The sequence below is a fragment of the Oryctolagus cuniculus genome, chromosome 6 (genome assembly GCF_964237555.1).
Source record: "Oryctolagus cuniculus chromosome 6, mOryCun1.1, whole genome shotgun sequence".
Taxonomy (NCBI): domain Eukaryota; kingdom Metazoa; phylum Chordata; class Mammalia; order Lagomorpha; family Leporidae; genus Oryctolagus; species Oryctolagus cuniculus.
Window position 1 is genome coordinate 102,432,484 of NC_091437.1, and position 20,125 is coordinate 102,452,608.

At 36.7% G+C, this 20,125-nt stretch overlaps 2 protein-coding genes across 8 annotated transcripts in view; one reads left to right on the forward strand and one right to left on the reverse strand.

Moving 5' to 3' along the window:
* The window catches only part of PEX2 (peroxisomal biogenesis factor 2), a 754,438-nt gene that overhangs the window by 543,137 nt on the left and 191,176 nt on the right, over positions 1–20,125 (reverse strand). The gene's annotated exons all lie outside the window — the stretch shown is intronic.
* Positions 1–20,125, forward strand: part of ZFHX4 (zinc finger homeobox 4) — a 202,357-nt gene that overhangs the window by 142,443 nt on the left and 39,789 nt on the right. For all 5 annotated transcript variants that reach the window (XM_002710646.4, XM_070075243.1, XM_051843852.2 and 2 more), the window contains exon 5: positions 17,075–17,143. In XM_002710646.4, coding sequence (XP_002710692.2) covers positions 17,075–17,143 — 69 coding nt within the window. The remainder of the gene's footprint in view (positions 1–17,074; positions 17,144–20,125) is intronic.

Genomic DNA, 20,125 nt, shown 5'->3' on the forward strand with positions numbered 1-20,125 from the left:
ATTTAGTTTCTTTGAGGGGAGAAGGAAGGTTGTTTTCATCTTAGTATTGTGTAGCCAAATCTAGGCCTTGTCATTTAATGGATTCTGAGTCAAAATGTATTAATTCAAATTTTTTTGTACTGAGGATTAAAATTAAATGTCTAAATCTACATTTTGTTATTGTGGCACATTTCTAGTGAGGTGTAAACATACAGTTTGAGAATTGGCAAATAATGGGTTTAGGCAAATTAGGGCAGATTAGGAAACAATTATTTTTAAAAGTTCAGCTAAAATTAGATGGAACAGCAGGGGGCAAATAATGCTTTACAGATAGAATATTGTGGGTTTTTAGGGATTAGGAGGCAAATGTTTTCATTCTAATGGTTACAAAATAGTTTTTAACTGAGATCTCCTCACTTAATAGGAAGAAAACTCTTTTTAAGAGAAAAAATATTGTTTATTGGCATTGCTTAGGAGTTTTTTTCTTTAAACTTGCTTCAAAGCAGTCTTTTCACACTGTCTTCCTCCCATTTATAAAATGATATTGACCCCTTGAAGATATTTTCTTGTCCAAACTATCATAGTTCATAAAATTAAAAGTTAAGATGTACAGTTTGGGACATGCTCAATCAGATTTACCCCAAATGGTAGAGCTAGAAATGTGCCAGGGGATTCCAATTTAATCCCATCAAGGTGCCATGTACCAATGCCATTTCACTAGTCAAAGTGATCAGTTTCAGTTCACAATTGATCATAATGATAGGTCTAAGAGTCAAAGGGATCACATAAACAAGACTAGTGTCTGCTAATACTAACTGAAAGAATTAAAAAGGAGAGAACGATCCAACATGGGAAGCGGGATACACAGCAGATTTATAGAATGGCAGATGTCCTAAACAGCACTCTGGCCTCAGAATCAGCCCTTAAGGCATTCGGATCCAGCTGAAGAGCCCATGAGAGTATTTCAGGCATGGAAGGCCAAGACACTCTGGCAAAAACAAAACAAAACAAAACAAACAAAAAACAAAAACCTAAATGAAAGATCTGTGAGTGAGATCCCAGTGGAAAGAACGGGCCATCAAAGAAGGAGGTACCTTTGTCTGAAGAGAGGAGAGAACTTCCACTTTGACTAGGACCTTGTGTAAATAAGATTGGAGTTGGCAAACTCAAAAGTCTTCCATAGCCTTGGCAACTCATGACAAGAGCCTTGGGTGATTACTGACACCATAAATAAAAGTGTCAATTGTTAAGTCAACAACAGGAATCACTGTGCACTTACTCCCCATGTAGGATCTCTGTCCTTAATGTGTTGTACAATGTGAATTAATGCGATAATTAGTACTCAAATAGTACTTTACACTTTGTGTTTCTGCGTGGGTGCAAACTGTTGAAATCTTTACTTAATATATACTAAATTGATCTATATATAAAGATAATTGAAAATGAATCTTGATGTGAATGGATTTGGAGAGGGAGCAGGTGATGGGAGGATTGCTGGTGGGAGGGAAGTTATGGGGGGGGGGGAAGCCACTGTAATCCAAAAGCTGTACTTTGGAAATTTATATTTATTAAATAAAAGTTAAAAAAAAGTCAAGTTGACAGTTTGTTTCAGCCCTTAGCCAGATATTCCTAGACTATAGTTCTCAAGGGAAGTATGGGGAGGTGATTTTATTACCATTCTTCAATAATAGTATACTCTTATTTCATCCTCCAGAGCTTTTGTTTCAAGTAAGAATGTGCTTGGACTAGAAAGAATTAAGTGCATAGAACTCACACATTCATGGAGCAGTCAGTAGAAGGGACCAAGGAAAAGAAAATAGGGTATGGTAACTCATTTCTACAATGTGAAAATGCTGTATATGAAAGAGAAAAGAGGAGAGAAGTGCTCACAAAGATAGTAACTAATCTTAAAGAAATGGTTTCCCTCTTTAGCCCACTTCAACAGGATTTTAAACTGTTCTATCTTTGAGAAACAATACCAAATACTTACATCAAATAGCAAAGCTGACACATACTTGATGAATTAATTGGAATCAGAATCAGCATGGAGTAGGGAAAAGAATCTTAGTCTAACTGCTGTCTGGGGGATTCTTCCCTTCTGCTGCTGTCATTGATTTTAGAAATCACTGGAGAGGAAAACAATTGAGCAACAGCTCTGGGTGTAGCATTTGGCCTGGGGTTGTGAGAGACAGGAAAGTGAAAGTTCCCTGCCCCCAAGGAATTTAGAAGCTACCTAGAGGATAGAATCAATGAATTTGTCATGGGAAACCAGGTATATTATGACATTTTGAGGGACTTCAAGTTCAATACTATTTAGACTAGTACTGGAACTGTGGGATTTGCTGTGTGTGGTAGAGGTATGAGGACAAAAAAGAATAAGTAAGATAGGAAAATAAACTAGTTTTCTTTGTTTCTTCATTTGCCTATTTATTTATTTACTTAATTATTTTAGTGTGGTCTTTAGGATTGAGGGGAAAAAATGACATAAGAGTAAACGAAAAATAGACAGGAAGCATCACTGAGAGCCTAATAGTGACCATGTTAAAGAGAGTGACAAAATCAGCTAGAAAGTTCAGACCATGAAAGACTTTGGAAATCCAGCAAATAAATTCAGGTTTGAGGAAACAGCAAGTAAGTTCTCATCATTTTTTGAGTATAAGAATGGCATCACTGAAGAGGTGTTTTAGGAGATTCCATTTATTAGTCATGTGCCAGAGAGATAAAGTAAGGAGGATTTGGAGGCAGAGAGCTCATGCACAGCCAATTAACACATAGTGTTAAGAAGAGAGCACTGAGGAAACTGTCAGCAAAATGCTAAAGGTAAATCCACAGGGCTGAAGTTTGGCACAGTGGTTACCCAGTCCCAGCTCTGCTTCTGATGCAACCTCCTGAGGTTATACACCATGGAAGGCAGATGATAGTTCAAGTACTTGGGTCCCTGCTAGCCACATGAGAATCCTGGATTAGATCCCTGATGCTGTCTTTGGTCTGGCTCAGATCATTTGTGGAGCATATCAGCAGATGGGAGATCTCTCTCTATATTTCTGTGTCTCTGTAATTCAAATAAAATGAAAACCAATTTTTATAAAGTAAATTTAAATTTAAAAACAATCTACACAGCAAGCTAACTAATGGAAAGCAATGAATGAGGAATCAAGGATTCTCTTGAAGGCGGGAAGCTCAGAGACAGTAAGAAACTTCTGAGGGGCCTGCACTGTGGTGTAGCCATAAAGCCGCTGCCTGTAGCGCTGGCATCCCATATGGGCGCTGGTTTGAGTCCCGGCTGTTCCACTTCTGATCCTGCTCTCTGTTATGGCTTGGGAAAGAAGTAGAGGATGGCCCAAATCCTTGGACCTCTGCACTCATGTGGGAGACTCAGAAGAAGCTTCTAGCTTCTGGCTTCAGATTGGCACAGTCCAGGCATTGCAGCCAACTGGGGAGTGAACCAGCGGGTGAAAGACCTCTCTCTCTCTGCCTTTGCTTCTGCCTCTCTGTAACTCTGCCTTTCAAATACATAAATTTTTTTTTTAAAGAAACTTCTGAGACTAAGTGGCCTGGGGAAGAGGCTCTACAATGACACATGATTTTTTTCAGACCTAGAGTTTTCAACAACTAGTGGTGGTGGTGAGAGAATAATGTGCACATAAAATTGTTTTTTTTTTTTAAACTAGAAAAAAGTATTCATTTTTCATCATGGTTTTAACAAGTTTCTGACATTTTTAATAAAACAATGTTAGAAGCTCTGTTTTATTTATAACATGTAGAGTTAATATTTATGTTAGCCTAATTATGTCCTTTATGCTTAATAAGCATAGAGGAAATATTCTGTGGAATGTGGAATAATGCAAGCCATTTTTGTATCTAAGTAAAAAGTTGATTAAATTGAAATATACATTATTCTATTCTACTTCCTTAATGGGAATATCAATGTCTTGCACATAGCAAGTATTCACTGTATCCAACTGCATTTTTCCTCATATTGGTGAAAGCCATTTCCATACTTCTTATTTCTTGGGCCAAAAACATTGGGATTATTCTTGATTCTTCTTGGTCTTTCACTTGTCTCATCAAATTCATTGGCAAGTCCAAGCTGCTTCTCCTTTCAAATATATAATAGTTCGTCTACTGCCTCTTTTTGTCCAACATACCATCATCTCTCACAGTATAACCAGTGACCTTATTTTAATTACCTTTTCTGTACAATTTTATTCTTGTTCCTCAAACTTCTGGAGAAGTTCTTTTCCTTTGGCTATGTTTTACTAATCACTCCAGGGTCCTATGATTACCTCTTTGTTTTTGTCATTATTTTTTATCACCGTTCAGTGTCTCCTTCTTAATTTTAATTCCTTCAAGCTGCACCCTCAGCCCTTATCTTCCATACTCTATGTATTCGTCCTGAGGACTGTTATTTACTCACAAGCCAATTAATGTTGCTTCTACATATATTTAGTTCAGACTTCTCTTCCAAAATCTAGTTTCATGTCCTTAAATCCTTAGTTCACATTTCTACTCAAATTCATGTCCCAGTCTGAGTTCATAATCTTTTTTCTTACACCAATGAATTTTTTAAACATTATTTTTCTCTCCTATGTAATAACTGCTCTTCTTTTCTTCATGATTTCCTCTAAGCAGCAATAGACTGAATTGCAACAGATGCTGTAGTTTCTGTCATTCTTTAAGAATTTTTTTGTTTACAGCAAAATTCATCTTCTTCTATTCCATCTTGTGCACAGCATCCCAAAGATGCAAATACGATTATGGCATGCCTGCATGAAGCTCTCATTTTGCCAAGACCTAGGAACTCTAGGCCAATACTTGCATTCCAACAAAGTAGAAGATAAATTGGCTGTTTTTCAGGAACAATTTTTCTACTGCTAATATAGTCCAAAGACAAAAATGTGCCAAATATCATCAATCTGTTTGCTCATTAATGAATGATTCAATGATTTAATAAATGAGTATTTCATGGATACATGTAAGTATTGTCTTAAAAATTCATAGCAGGTTCCAGTAGTACACGTCCTCACCCTTGGCTCCTAACCAGCCTTTCTAATCTTCCTTTTTGGGGGCTGTGCATACTTTCACTAACTTTCACTTTCCATATTTATTTCACTTACGCTTATATTCATAACTTCCTAGGTCAATTCTCACAAGTATAATTTGGGGTATATTACTATATAAATTTGGCATTTTCTAATGTGTTGAGATGAAGAAAATTCCCAACAGTAGAAACCCAAGGATTATTTGCATATACTCTAGGAAGCTTTTCTACATCTTAGGTTAATAGTAAATTTATTTCAACAATTATAGTGTTGGTAAAAAGAACTGATTTAGTCATCTGAAGATCTTCTTTTATGACCAAACATAATTCACAAAATAAATACATCTGCATATGGAAAGCAATACTTTTCCCATGTATGTAACTGTAAAATGTAGTTTATTATAAATAATAGTGAGACATTCTATTTCAGTATATTTAAGCATTAAATATTTAGAAAAATATAGTACAAAGAGTATTTTTTGTATGATCACCTGGAGGTAGTGATAACAACAATTTACATTTCACCATTTTCATGGCTAAATGTGGTGGAAAGAGAAATTTAATTTTGCCCCTATTTAATAGATGAGGAAACTGCTCCAACATATTAATAGATCAGTTTAAATTTACATAGATGGAAGCCAGGGTTCCTTCATGAAATCCTTATCTCATGCATTTCCCACTTGTCATGGACTTTATGAAAGCTCTAAAATACTGTTTTGCTTCACTCTGAATTACTTTAAAGAAAAAAAAATCACACACATGTTTTGTGCTTTAATGGTAAGTTCAATAAGGCGTATGATTTAGGTGGCTACAATGTAAGGAATAGTATAGAAATTACTCAAATTCAATTATTTATGTATAAATGGAGATGGTAAGAGTTTTATAGCATGCCACATTAGCAGATCTGTACATTCCGCTATTTTTTTAATAGCTTTAGCTATTCGAGGTCTTCTGTGTCTCCATATGAATTTCAGCATCATTTTTTCTAGATCTGAGAAGAATGTCTTTGGTATCTTGATTGGTATCGCATTTAATCTATAAATTGCTTTTGGGAGAATGGACATTTTGATGATGTTGATTCTTCCAATCCATGAGCATGGAAGATTTTTCCACTTTTTGGTATCCTCTTCTATTTCTTTGTTTAAGATTTTATAATTCTCATTGTAGAGATCTTTAACGTCCTTGGTTAAGTTTATTCCAAGGTATCTGATTGTTTTTGTAGCTATTGTGAATGGGATTGATCTTAGCAGTTCTTTCTTAGTTGTGGCATTGCCTGTGTATACAAAGGTTGTTGATTTTTGTGCATTGATTTTATATCCTGCTACTTTGCTAAACTCTTCTATGAGTTCCAATAGTCTCTTAGTAGAGTTCTTTGGATCCCCTAGATAAAGAATCATATCATCTGCAGAGAGGGATAATTTGACTTCCTTCCCAATATGTATCCCTTTAATTTCTTTTTCTTGCCTAATAGCTCTGGCTAAAACTTCCAGAACTATGTTGAATAGCAGTGGTGAGAGGGGGCATCCCTGTCTGGTACCAGATCTCAGTGGAAATGCTTCCAACGTTTCCCCATTCAATAGGATGCTGGCCGTGGGTTTTTCATAAATTGCTTTGATTGTATTAAGGAATGTGTACATCCTTAATTGTACATTCCGCTACCGAACTTCACATCAAGATTTTATCTTAATAGAGAGTCTGTGCCTGAGGTTTGGAATAAGGGAGAAAAGGATCTCTTTATGCAAGAGAAAACATAAAGCTGACTTATGTGTCACAATCAGATCTTCAAAGTTCATTTTCTGTCACTACAACTGGGCCAAGCCATTGCTACTGAGCCAGGTTGCTATGGCAGAAATAGGCAATTTTATGTCACTGATATCTGCTTGTTTAAAATTTTGAAGCAATGAGATTGAATCTATTAGAAAAAAAATTATTAAATAAATACAGGGATTATGGGATTACTTTCTCTTGTTCTCCACAGCCAGAGATAATGATGGCTTCAATAAGTATGCACAAGTAACTTACCAAATATAATTGAAATAAAATCTTGGACATCATGAAATTATGTTTTTTAGAAATGTATTTTTTTCAGTTGTGAAATTGTGGGCAGGTGTTGTGAGCACAGTTGTTTAAATCAATGCTTAAGATGCCCACATCCCATACCAGAGTGCCTCAGAAACAGATTCACCTCCACTTGAGATCCAACTGCTTGCTGATGAACCTAGATGGCAGCAGGTGATGGCCAAATACTTGGGTTTCAGCCAACCACGTTCATGATGCAGCTGGAGTTCTTGGCTGCTGATTTCTGTCTGGTGGGGCACTGGCTGCTATAGGTATTTAGGAAGTGAACCAGCAGATAGAAGATCTCTCTCTCTCTTCCTCCCTCCCCTGTCTCTTGTCTCTCTTATCTCTCCCTCTCTCTCTCTGTCTTTCTGCCTTTCAAATAGATATAACTTTAAAAAACTGTGAAGTTGATTCAACTTTATACTTGTAGTCAATTAAAAACAACGTAGTGGGGCCGGTGCTGTGGCACAATAGGTTAATCCTCCGCCTGCGGCGCCAGCATCTTATATAGGCTCTGGTTCTAGTCCTGGCTGCTCCACTTTTAATCCAGCTCTCTGCTATGGCCTGGGAAAGCAGTAGAAAATGGCCCCTGCACCCACGTGGGAGACCGGGAAGAAGCTCCTGGCTCCTGGCTTTCTTTTGGTACAGCTCCAGCTGTTGGCGGCCATTTGGGGAGTGAACCAACGGAAGGAAGACCTTTCTCTCTGTTTCTCCCTCTTACTGTCTGTAACTCTACCTCTCAGATGAATAAATAAAATCTTAAAAAAAAAAAAAACAATGTAGTCATGGAGGGAGGTACCTCTTAATGCAAAACTCCTTGCGATGACATTTAACAGAAGTTACAGAAGCTTTTAAGAATCAAATAACAAGATTGTGCCAATGAAATGCAACTTTTCTGAGTGTAAATAATATCCCTATAAGGAGTCTTTGAAAGAATTAAAGGAAATAGTGATTTAAAAAGCACACTGGATAATAATTTTTCCCTAAAAAGTAGAATAAAATAAAGAAATAAAATAAAAGGCTTTTTACCTAGTATGTAGCTGTTCAGAAAACTTGGTAACTGTGGAGTAGAAAGTAGATTCTTTTGTGGATTAAAAACTAGTTATAAGACAACATGTGTGAACATAGAGGATGTTATGCTAAGCCCAATAACCCAGAAAAGATAAACATTGTATTATTCCACTTAAATGCAGTCAAATTAATAGAATCAAAGAGCAGAGTCATTGTTGTCAGGGACTGAGGGGAAGAGGAAATGGTGAGTTACTAATCAATGGGCACAAAGTTTCAATTAAGTCATATGACTTAAGTTTCAGAGATCTGACATTCATTTTACTTGTATTTACAGTCCACAATACTGTATCATACATATAAAAAGTTTTAAGAGAATAGATCTCATGTTAAATGTTCATATTAAAATAAAATGTATTTTAACAAACCTAGCCATGAGATGATACAGGATATAAAAGGTTAAAATAACTGGCTAGTATTCAGCATGAAGAAAGGGACTTATTGGGTAGAATGGGGGTCAGCTATTGGACCAGAGGTGCAACTTAGCAAAGCTAGCACAATATGTCAAAATTCTAGACAATGTAAAGACAGATTATAATGAATCCTGTAAGGATATAACTTTAACTGGGCAACTGGCTGATAGATGGGAACACAGTATTATGCTTGAATTCTGACCATACAAGTTCGATGTTTTAATTTCCAAAAACATTTCAGAAATGAAATTATATGAAGAAATGTATTAGGAATTAATAAATGTTAAAAAAGTTTCAGTAAGAGAATTTTACAATGTAAGACATTAAGAAATGTATGAGTAATTTATTGAAACTAATTGATAGCAGGAACTTATTAAATTCTTTTGCAGCCCCATTATGCTGAGGTCATAGATGATTCAAGGAGCAGAAAGCCGTGATCACACATTTGTGGTCCAGAAGTCCCTAGGAGAAACCACTCCCTCACTATACAAAAATAACTTCTGGGTAAAACCAGACAGGGCAGGGCAAAGGAGCTTTACTTTTCCAGAAAATAAAAAATTACAAATCCAGCCCCATTCAGATAATTGACACTAGAGCATCCAATACACTTCAGTCTATTACTGCCTGGAAGAAATAATTTAAGAGAAAGCTCTGCAGGTCAACAAAGATGATGTTGCCTGGTTACTCAGAACAATTTGGTAGCCTGCTGAGTCGCTCAGCTTTTTAGAAGAACACTCTTTGTATCCATATAGGAAAAGGAGAGAGAAGAGGACTTGAAATCATTTTTAATTGTAAACATCTTTCATCTGAACAGTGACTTCACTTTTATAATGCCTAAGCAACTTCAGAGGTCTTTATTAACATGTGATAGTAATAAGTGTTGAATTTCATAATACAAGGAGTCTTCAAAAAGTCCACGGAAAAATGTAAATTATGGAAAAACTAGGTGAATTAAAATATAAATTTCCATTAAAATAAGCTTATCTGTTTTATTTGATTTCCATGAACTTTTTGAAATGCTCTATAGTCTCCTATATGTTAGTTTTGTTATGATGGATTTGCTTTGAAGGAGTTTGAGTTGTTTTCTCAGGAGAAAAAATTTCGGTTTTCAGCCTTTTAGGTCCCTGAGTCCTGGGGGCTGCCTGGAGGCAACACTCTCCAGGGAGATATATAGAGCCTTGGAGTCTGGGACTTGCCCAAATCTTCCCTCTGCTGCTGTATGTCTTTGGAAAATAAATTACTTAAATTGCCTGAGTTTTGATATCTCATATATTCCATAAGAGTAGTAATTTTTCTTACAGATTATTGTGTGGATTGAGAAAGAAAATGCATTGTTACATGCCTAGCAGCTGACAGATTTCAACAATTGGTAACTTATTCTTGTGAAATTAGAGGTCTGCAAATATCTTCTATTGTATTCAGAGTCCTTAAAGCATCCTTCTGCAACCAGTCAGAGTCTTATGAACTCTGTGGAGAGGGGAGGACCTCCAAAAGTGAAATGGGGAAGTGGGTGGTGGCTAGAAGGGTTCTGGAATGCGGCTTATTTGAAACTCTGTTTTATTGTTAAAAGTTTTTATTTTATTTCTTTGAAAGGCACAGTGACAGAGAAACAGAGAAGAAGAGATAGAGGAAGGAGAGGTTCCATTCATTGTTTCACTTCCCAAATGGCTCCCATGGCCAGGGCTGGACCAGGCGAAAGCCAGCAGCCTGAAACTCCATCTGAGTCTCCCATGTGGGTGTCAGGGACTCAAGCACTTCGACCATGCTCTGCTGCTTTCCCAGGCACATTAGCAGAGAGCTGGATCAGGAGCTAAGCAACTGGGCCTTGGACTAAAACTGGCACTCATATGGGATGCCAGTGATATATAGGCAGTGGCTTAATCCGTAGCACCACACCATCAGCCATAAAATTCTATTTTAGAATTTGTTTCTATTCTCCAAATTTAAAAAAGGTATCTGTCTTAAGAGATAGCAGTAAGGTGGGCTTCAAAATGTTTCCTGGCATCATAGAAATTATTTTTCTTTCTTGATGTTATTAGCTTACAGTATTTGAATTAATTTTTCCTCTGATGGTATATATCTTATTTTATATTATAAACATTCTCTAACAATAGTGATATACTCTATTGTTTAATGTTCTAGCAAATTAGTGGCAGGGGTGAACTGTGGAAGTCTTGATGGCAACTCTAACAGTGGGCCCCACAGCCTGCCCGACCCTCATCCACAGAGACTATGTTCCAAGACTTCCAGTGAATGCTTGAAACCAGGGACAGGACCGGGCCATATTTATGCCATACTATTCCTGATACATATATATCTATGATCATGTTTAACTTATAAATTAGGCACAGTAAGAGCTTACTAGCAATAATAACACAATAGAATAAGTGTGTTACATACCTGGTAGTGAAAGTTACATGAATGTGGCCTTCCTGTCAAAATGTCTTAATATATTATACTGACAGAAATTAACTATGGGTAACCAGAACTAGGAAACTGAGTCTATGGCTAGGGGATGACTGCTGTACTATCTTAGTGTCATACCTAGCAGACAGAAAATTCACACTTTATTTATTTATTGAGTGATTGAAAGCCAGAGTGAGAGTGAGAGTGAGAGAGACAGAGAGAGAGAGAAAGTGAAAGGCAGAAACAGATGTGTATAGAGAGATCTTCCATCACCTGTTTCACTCTCCAAATACCTGTAGAGCAGGCTGAATCTAGGAGCTGAGAACTCAATATGCGTTTTCCACAAGGTTGGCAGAAACCCAAGGCTTGAACCATCCTCTGCCGCCTACTATGTGAATTAGCAGGAAGCTGGTTTGGAAGCAGAGGAAGTGGGACTTGAACTGACACTCCAATATTGGATGTGGGGATCCCAAGTGGCAGCTCAACCTGCTTTGCCACAATGCAATTGTGAAAATTCCAATTGTCATTGAACTTGCAGTGAAAGCCTCTCAAATTTTGTTGATAAGAATATAAAAAGTGCATGGCTATTGTCATCAAATGCAGATCAGTTTCATTTCCAAATCTTAAATTTAGAATTCTCTGCATACATATGCATATATATCATTGAAAAATAAAATTCCAGGTCTTTCCCTGACCATGAGATTTCTGTTGATTATAGCTTTTTTTTTTTTTTTTTTTTTTTTTTGACAGAGTTAGACAGTGAGAGAGAGACAGAGAGAAAGGTCTTCCTTTCGTTGGTTCACCTCCCAAATAGCCACTATGGCCAGAGTTATGCAGATCCTAAGCCAGGATCCAGGTGTTTCCTCCTGGTCTCCGATGTGGGTGCAGGCGCCCAAGCACTTGGGCCATCCTCCACTGCTTTCCCGGGCCACAGCAGAGAGCTGGACTGGAAGAGGAGCAACTGGGACTAGAACTCGGCACCCATATGGGATGCCGGTGCCGCAGGCGGAGGGAGGATTAACCTAGTGAGCTACGACACTGGCCCGTTGATTATAGCTTTTAAAAAGTGCTTTCTCTTTTCAAGGAGAAAGAAAAAGAGAGATTTGCTAGATGAGTTTGATATTTGAACCCAGGCTAAGTGTGTGAAAACTATTTGTTTACTCATCAGAATAAGTATTCGGCTAGGAGAAAGGAAAGGTGAAAAACAGTAATGAGATGTAATAAGAGTAATAATGAGAGTAATAAGACTTATGGGTAGATGTGGCAGTGCCAGGTAATGACAGGGAGAGAGCGGGAGTCATGAAAACCTCTACTTTCATGATTAAAAGGGACCCTAAACATTTAGGGATTAAGCTTTTGTCTTTACAGATGAAGTTGTTTGGGTTAGGCTAAGGGGATACATGTTTAGAAGAATTCAGGCCAGCTGAGAAAAATGATTATTAAAAATAACTGAAGAATCAAAAAGAAAGCTAATTGTAGGATTTGAAAAAATGTAATTCAGTATATCTTTGTGCTAAGGGCACCATTCCCAAAATGAAACTGTACGCACAAATCATTCTCCATCACTAACTGGGAGTGTCATAATGCATACAGAGAACATCAATCAGGACCTGGCACAGAACAAATAATCTGCGAGATGTTGTTGATGATGATGATTGTGATGATCAATATGCTGTTCCATGGGAAATGCTGCTGATTACACCCACATTGTGTTAATAAAAATAGAATAATTTGGTATCATTTTCACATGTCTGATCATTGCCAAATAGACTAGAGTAGAATACTGGATAAACTAAGTCAATAGCATTATTTTTAAATAGTATTAAGCAAGAAAGGTCAGGTGCTAGAAAACCCAGATTAGTAATCTAATTAAATCACCAGCCAAAGAGACAGATCATGTTAACAGCAGTCAGATTTGTTAGTACAGAGTGATTACTAAGGTGAAATATTACAAGATGCTATGTGTCATTACTCGATTTTAAACATTTCCTTTTACACAGGCAGAAAAGCATAGATTAATCAGTTTATTTGATAACTTAAAAGCTCCTTTATTAAAATATTTATATCATTTGTATAAAGAAGAACATTGTTTAGGGTCTAAAAAGACTTCTGTGTCATACTGAGCCACATTCCTTTATGAGATTATTCGCACAAGTAGCTCTCATTGGAGCAGGCTCCAAGTGCCACATGACCTAATTTATGAGATTAAATAACAGTTTTTGATTTTGACATCTTGCACATTTCCTTAAATCATTATTAAATGAAAGGATTTTAGCATGGCACCAAACTATTACTTGGTTACATTTTATATTCAAGGAATGTAAATGTTTTATGAAATGCCAGAATTTTCACAAGATTAGTGGAAAATTGCTTCCCTCCCTACCACTTGGCTTCTGGCCTTCAGTAACACTAGAAAAACAGGCTCCAAAATATTGTGGTATTACAACTGGTTACAACAAAAATCTCAAGCTTTTGCACCACACGAAGGTTTCATCCCAGGCTCTGTTGATTTCTGACTTCATCACAAGTTGCCTTAATGTTTTTAAGCCCCAGTCTCCTGATTTGTACCATAAGGAATGATAATTGTCTCTTCATTCTATTATGAGGGCTACATTGTGTCTAAATAGGTAGTTTTTGACAGCATAGGAAAGGATTAGGAGCTCATTGTTTTATTTTCATTAATCTAAGGAGTAGCAATCATTTGGTCAAATTTCCTCAGTGTACTACTGATAACCTATTTTGAACAGGTCTGTATACTCTGAAGTGTGTGTGTGTGTGTGTGTGTGTGTAGTGCTAAGTATCCTTTGATAAATTATGAAGTTTTTTTTTTTTTGGCTACAAAAGAGGAAATATGTAACAGGGATTATTATCTGTGTTTGGTATAATTAGCAGAGCTTTAAATTAGAGTCTTGAGGCTCTGGCAAGCTTTTATAAAATTCTCATGTTGAGACTCATCTGTTTCAGGCTGTATGGTGTAGATATTTTGAATAAAAGTGTCTTAGGTTACTTTAATACATTTGAGTCAGTCCTTATGCTGGAATCTGTGAAAATGAGAAGGTGCTCTTGAGGAACTCAAATTTTATTGGAGAAGCACATATGAGTTATGTAAAAAAGTAACCACAATGTGTCATGATAAGTGCTGAAACCTATATATAAGCTAGTTGTTACTGGAGCACATCACTGTACTGTCTAAACTTTTGCTTTGGAGGGAAGAATAGGAGGTTAACAGGAGGAGAACAGAAAGGCATTCAAAGTTAACGGAAAAACACTCATCAAGGCATAAAGACCTGAGAAGCTGCCAGAGGGTAGAAGGTGGGTTGCCTGAGTGCCATGTTGGATGCACTTCAAGGCTGTGATCTATTTGGAATTTACTCTTGGTTTATAAGCAAAGACTGAGGATAAATTCTTTCTTTCAACACCAATTTAAGATATCATTACAGGAAAAGAAAACTATTTTTTTCTGTGTAGGGATGTGTGAGGTGTGGTTACTAAGTGTTTATTATGATTACATTGTTTTTAGACAGATTGACACCAAGGGCCAAAGGTTTGGATACAGCAGGAAAAAGAGTTAGTAAATGCAATAGTCTGTTGATGTCCATTTCTAATTTCAAGGTTAATTATTTGTTTAGTTAAAGCATTCTGAAACAAACAGAGATGCTATTGCCTAGAAATATTAGATAAGCATGAACCTTTTTGTCAGTATAAAAATTCCGTAACTCTTTTACAAAATGGTTTTTTTTTTTTTTTTTTTTTGACAGGTAGAGTTAGACAGTGAGAGAGAGAGAGAGACAGAGAGAAAGGTCTTCCTTCCGTTGGTTCACCCCCCAAATGGCCGCCATGGCCGGCGTGCTGTGCCGATCTGAAGCCTGGATCCAGGTGCTTCTTCCTGGTCTCCCATGCAAGTGCAGGACCCAAGCACTTGGGCCATCCACCACTGCCTTCCTGGGCCACAGCAGAGAGCAGGACTGGAGGAGGAGCAACCGGGACAGAATCCGGTGCCCCAACTGGGACTAGAACCTGGAGTACTGGTGCCACAAGTGGAGTATTAGCCTAGTGAGCCACGGTGCCGGCTCAAAAATGTTTTCTTTATTTGTTGTCATTTTATTTGGAAGGCCAGGAGGGGAATAGGGGAGAAAGAGAGAGAGAGAGAAACTTCTATTCGTTTGTTCACTCCCCAGATCCCCTCAACAGTCAGGGCTGGTCCAGGCTGGAGCCAGTAGCCTGAAACTCTATCTTGGTCTTCCATGTAGGTGGCAGGGACCCCAACACTTGCTGTCTCCCAGGGTTTGCATTAACAGGAAGCATCAGATATAGGATCCCAAGTTGTGACTTAATCATTATGCCACACACCTACCTTCTGTAATAACTTTTTAAAATTCTTGATAATATTTGACCACTTCTGACTTTGAATGCTACATCACATTGTATGTTTATTTGCATTTAGTATCTTTTCTTTCAGTTATTGATTAGATAATTATATATTCATTTTACAAATGAGGGAATTGAGGCTCAAAGAGCTTATAGAATTTGCCCAAGCTCCTCAAACTAGAAAGTGGTAGAGCAATGGTTTGTACTGAAGGTCCCACATTCTTTTTTTAAAGTTTTTATTTAAGGAATACAAATTCATGCATTTCACATACACAAATTTGGGAACACAGTAATTCTTTCTACCCTACCTCCCTCCTGTCCATACTCCCACAATTCCTCTTCCTCTCTCTCTCATTTCCATTCTTATTTTTTACAAAGATCTATTGCAGTTAATTTTAACATTAACCCTACACTAAGTAGAGAATTCAGAGATAATAACTCTTGAGTTATTATAAAGCATTAGAGCAGAAAGAGAGAAATGTGAGGCAGATAGATTGTTGTAGAGGCTATTGAAATTGTCAAGGAAGAAAAGATGAAAAAGGGAATAGAAAGTGAAATGTGACAAGAAACACTGTGAAATGGAATCAACAGCCTGTGATAATTTGTTGTGGACAAAGAATGATGTGTTAAAAGTGACTTCTAGCCGGCGCCGTGGCTCAATAGGCTAATCCTCCGCCTTGTGGTGCCGGCACACCGGGTTCTGGTCACGGTCGGGGCACCGGATTCTGTCCAGGTTGCCCCTCTTCCGGGCCAGCTCTCTGCTGTGGCCAGGGAGTGCAGTGGAGGATGGCCAAGTGCTTGGGCCCTGCACCCCATGGGAGACCAGGAGAAGCACCTGGCTCCTGGCTTTGGATCAGCGCGGTGTGCCGGCCGTGGTGGCCATTGGAGGGTGAACCAACAGCAAAGGAAGACTTTTCTCTCTGTCTCTCTCCCACTGTCAGTAACTCTCTCTCTGTCTGTCTCTCTCACTATCTAACTCTGCCTGGCAAAAATAAAAAATAAAAAAAAATGACTTCTAAGGTCTGTTTATTTATTTTTGTTGTTTATATTTAAGAGATTTCCAGTACAACAGGGAACAAAAGGGAAGAATACAATTGGGGAAAAATCATGATTTCTGGTTTTGAGTTTAGCAAGCTGGGACATTGTTGGCACTTCTGCAGCTCAAATAAAAGATCAGAATAAATATGTGGATTTGCTGATGACTTGGATTTATTCTCCAGATTTCTCCCTCAAGTACTTGATCTTTGCTTTGTTCTCTCATATCACCTATAACATAATGAGTTTTTCTTTTCTTTTTGATACCTTGCAGAGAAGTAAAAGGATACGCAAAACGTATGTAATATGCCATTTCAGTATAGCATATTGTCATCTAATGTAGGCTTAGCCAAACAAAGGAAAAATCAGAATGAACCTTCCCTGCTTCTATATTTTGTCTATATTTTTTGTATTGGTTCTGTACTGTTGGTCTTCAGGAATTAAATCTAAACTCACCACTCTTTGGACTCATTTTTTTAATTTTGATTTTTAATTAGTTTAAACAGATTCAATGTGTTTTGCAGATTTAATTCTAAGAACACAGTGATGCTGACTAGGATGTAAGGTGTGCTAGAGACTCACCCGAGCTCCACATGATACTTTTCTCTTCTCCTGGCCATATTTTGGGTTCTGGTGATATTGGCTATAATATGAGAACTGGATGTGGTATGCTGATTACCTTTCATTCTGATATCCTCTGCAGAAACTGCCTCTTTGGGAGCCAGGACCTGTGAAGATGATCTTACTGAGCAACAGCTGAGAGCAACCTCAGGTAAATGTATCTATTCCTTCTCAAAATCTTGCCTTGTCCTAAATGAGTTGTGTTTGTTATTCTCATAATTTATGTAATAAACATTCTCTGAAACAGCTCTAATTATATCTAATCAATCCTTATACAAATGAGTGAAAAGTAAAGTCAAATGTATTCAATATCTGAAAGCATAAATAAAGTGACCATTTTTAAGGGTCATTGTATATTAAATAGAAAAATTGAGAGGCAGATCAGACTTCCTATGTATCCTCTACCTCTACATATGTTTAGCCTTTCCCAATACCACCATCTCTCAACCAGATGGCACATTCATTACAACTGATGGACCAGCATTGAAGAATCATTATCACCCAAAGACAATAGTTTATATATTAGGGTTGTACATTTTGTGGGTTGTACAAAAATGTAATGATGTGTATCCACCATTATAATATCATACAGAATAGTTTCAATGCTATAAAGGTTTCTCTCCATCTATTCATTGCCTCCTCCTCCCCAATCCCTGGCAAGTACTTATAATTTACTGTCTGTAGATCCTACTTTTCCAGAATGTCACATAAATGGAATCATACAATATACAGCCTTTGTGTATTGATTTATTTCCCTTAGCAATATGCAGATACATTTAAGTTTTCTCTGTGTATTTTCATGACTTGAGAGCTCATTTCTTTTTAGCTCTAATATCCTGTTGTGTGGAAGTATGAGAGTTTATTTATCCATTCACTGAATAAAATTTTAGTTGTTTCCAAATTTCAACAGTTATAAAGGAAGCTTCTATAAGCATCTATGTCCCTATATTTTTTTGTGTGGACATAAACTTTCAACATCTTTGGGGAGTATCAAGGATTACAATTGCTGGATCATATAAAAGAGAGTATTTAGTTTTGGAAGAAACTATCAATGTATTCCAATATGGTTATACCATTTTGCATTTCCAACAGCAACAGATGACAGTTCCCATTGTTCTACATGCTCGTCAGCATTTGATACTGACACTTAAAAAAAATTACCCTTTCTAGTAAGTGTGTAGTAGTATCTCATTATTATTATTTGCAGTTCCCTAATAACATGTGATGCAGAGCATCTCTCCATACGTTCATTTAGCAACTGTATATCTACTTTCAGAAAGTGTCTGTTAAGGTCTTTGCCCCATTTTTTGATTGAATTGCTTGTTTTCTTATTATTGAGTTATAAGACCTTGTTTTTGTGTTTTGGGTAAGAGTTTTTTTTATCAGATACATCTTTCGCAATTTTTTTTTCTCTAAGTCTGTGTAGGTTCTTACTCCTTTGACAATGCCTTAATCTTAATGAAGTTCATCTTATTAATTCTTTCTTTCATGAATCATGCCTTTTGTGTGGTATGTAAAAAGTTGTTGCCAAATCCAGTTCATGTAGATTTTCCTCCTATTCTATCTTCTAGGTGTTTTGTAGTTTTATGTCTTGTATTTAGGTCTGTGATAAAGTTTAAGTTACTTTTTCCTGAAAATGTAATCTTCTTGTCTCCATTTTTGTTGCATGTAGTTATCTTTAGCTTCTCAAAGAAAAAGTAACTCCTGTTTGATAATTTCTCATATTTATATTTAATAACTATGAGGATATTTAAAAAAGTTAATGGAAAAAATAGAATTAAAAGTTTATTTTGGTGTGAAGAAATTTCAAAAATCATAAATAGTTTTATATAATACATATTTTACATGAATTTTTGAATATATAGCATGATGGATTCAAAATAATTTTGTTAATCATTTCTTGTTGTATGACACAGTAATATTCTACTTGTCCTTGTATGCTGAAGTACTTTGAAAACAATTTCCAAGTAAAAACATAATTCCAATACAAAGTCAGGATATTCTTTAAAAATTCAGCTTTAAGGTTTTTACTTTCAACTATGTATCATGAATTCTTTATTATTTTTTATGGTGTTTTCCTATAGTAAACTAGAGAGCAAATTAAAGATAAAACAGAAAAACCTATTTTTCTTTAACCTCAAGCCAATCACAACATTTCATTAATGACTTAATAGGGAATAATATGGCAAAACTTAAGACATGACAAAAATATGAAGCTGAAAAGAGATTGTTGTCTGTCAACACTTTAAAAAATTTGTTTATTCAAAAAACAGAATTACAGAGAGAGAAAGAGAGGGAGAGAGAGAGAGATAGAGAGAATCTTCCATCTGCTAGTTCACTCCCCAGATGGCTGCAACATCCAGAGTTGGGCCAGGCTAAAGTCATAAGCCAGGAAATTCTCCTGGGTCTCCCACATGAATGAGGGGCCCCAAACCCTGGAGCCATCTTGTGCTGCTTTCTCAGGCATATTAGTAGGGAGCTGGATTGGAAGTGGAGCAGTGAGGACTTGAACTGGTGCCTATATGGGATTTGGGCATCACAAGTAGCTGCCTAACCTGATAAGCCACAACACCAGCTCCAATACCTCTTTACTGTTTTATATACAAAGACATGGACAATGAAAAATACATCTTCATCTCAGTATCTATGAGAAACTTTAATTTGGATATTCTCATACCTCTGGGTATTTCCATTCAGGTATTCTACAAGGAAGTCAAACACAAGTTGAACTCTGTCTTATGCAAAACTATTTCGTCTCCATTTTGCTCCATCTCAGTTGATGACATCATGCCATGGACCTGGTTATCCAACTAATAAAAATAGAGATCAGGTTTTGTTAAGTTTTATTTAAGGTTTACAAACTTCATGCATTTCATATATACAAATTTAGGAACATAGTGATTTTTCCCTTATTACCCTCCTGCCTGCCCACACTCCCACCTTTCTTCCTCTTCCCTTTCCTATTTTCACTCTTATTTTTTTTACAAAGATCTATTTTCAGTTAACTTTATACTCATAAGATTAATCCTACACTAAGTAAAGAGTTCAACAAATAGTAAGGAATCATCTGTTTTATAAATAAGGCAGATGAGGTCCCTCATTTTAGACAATATATCTAAAAGAAATAATAAGT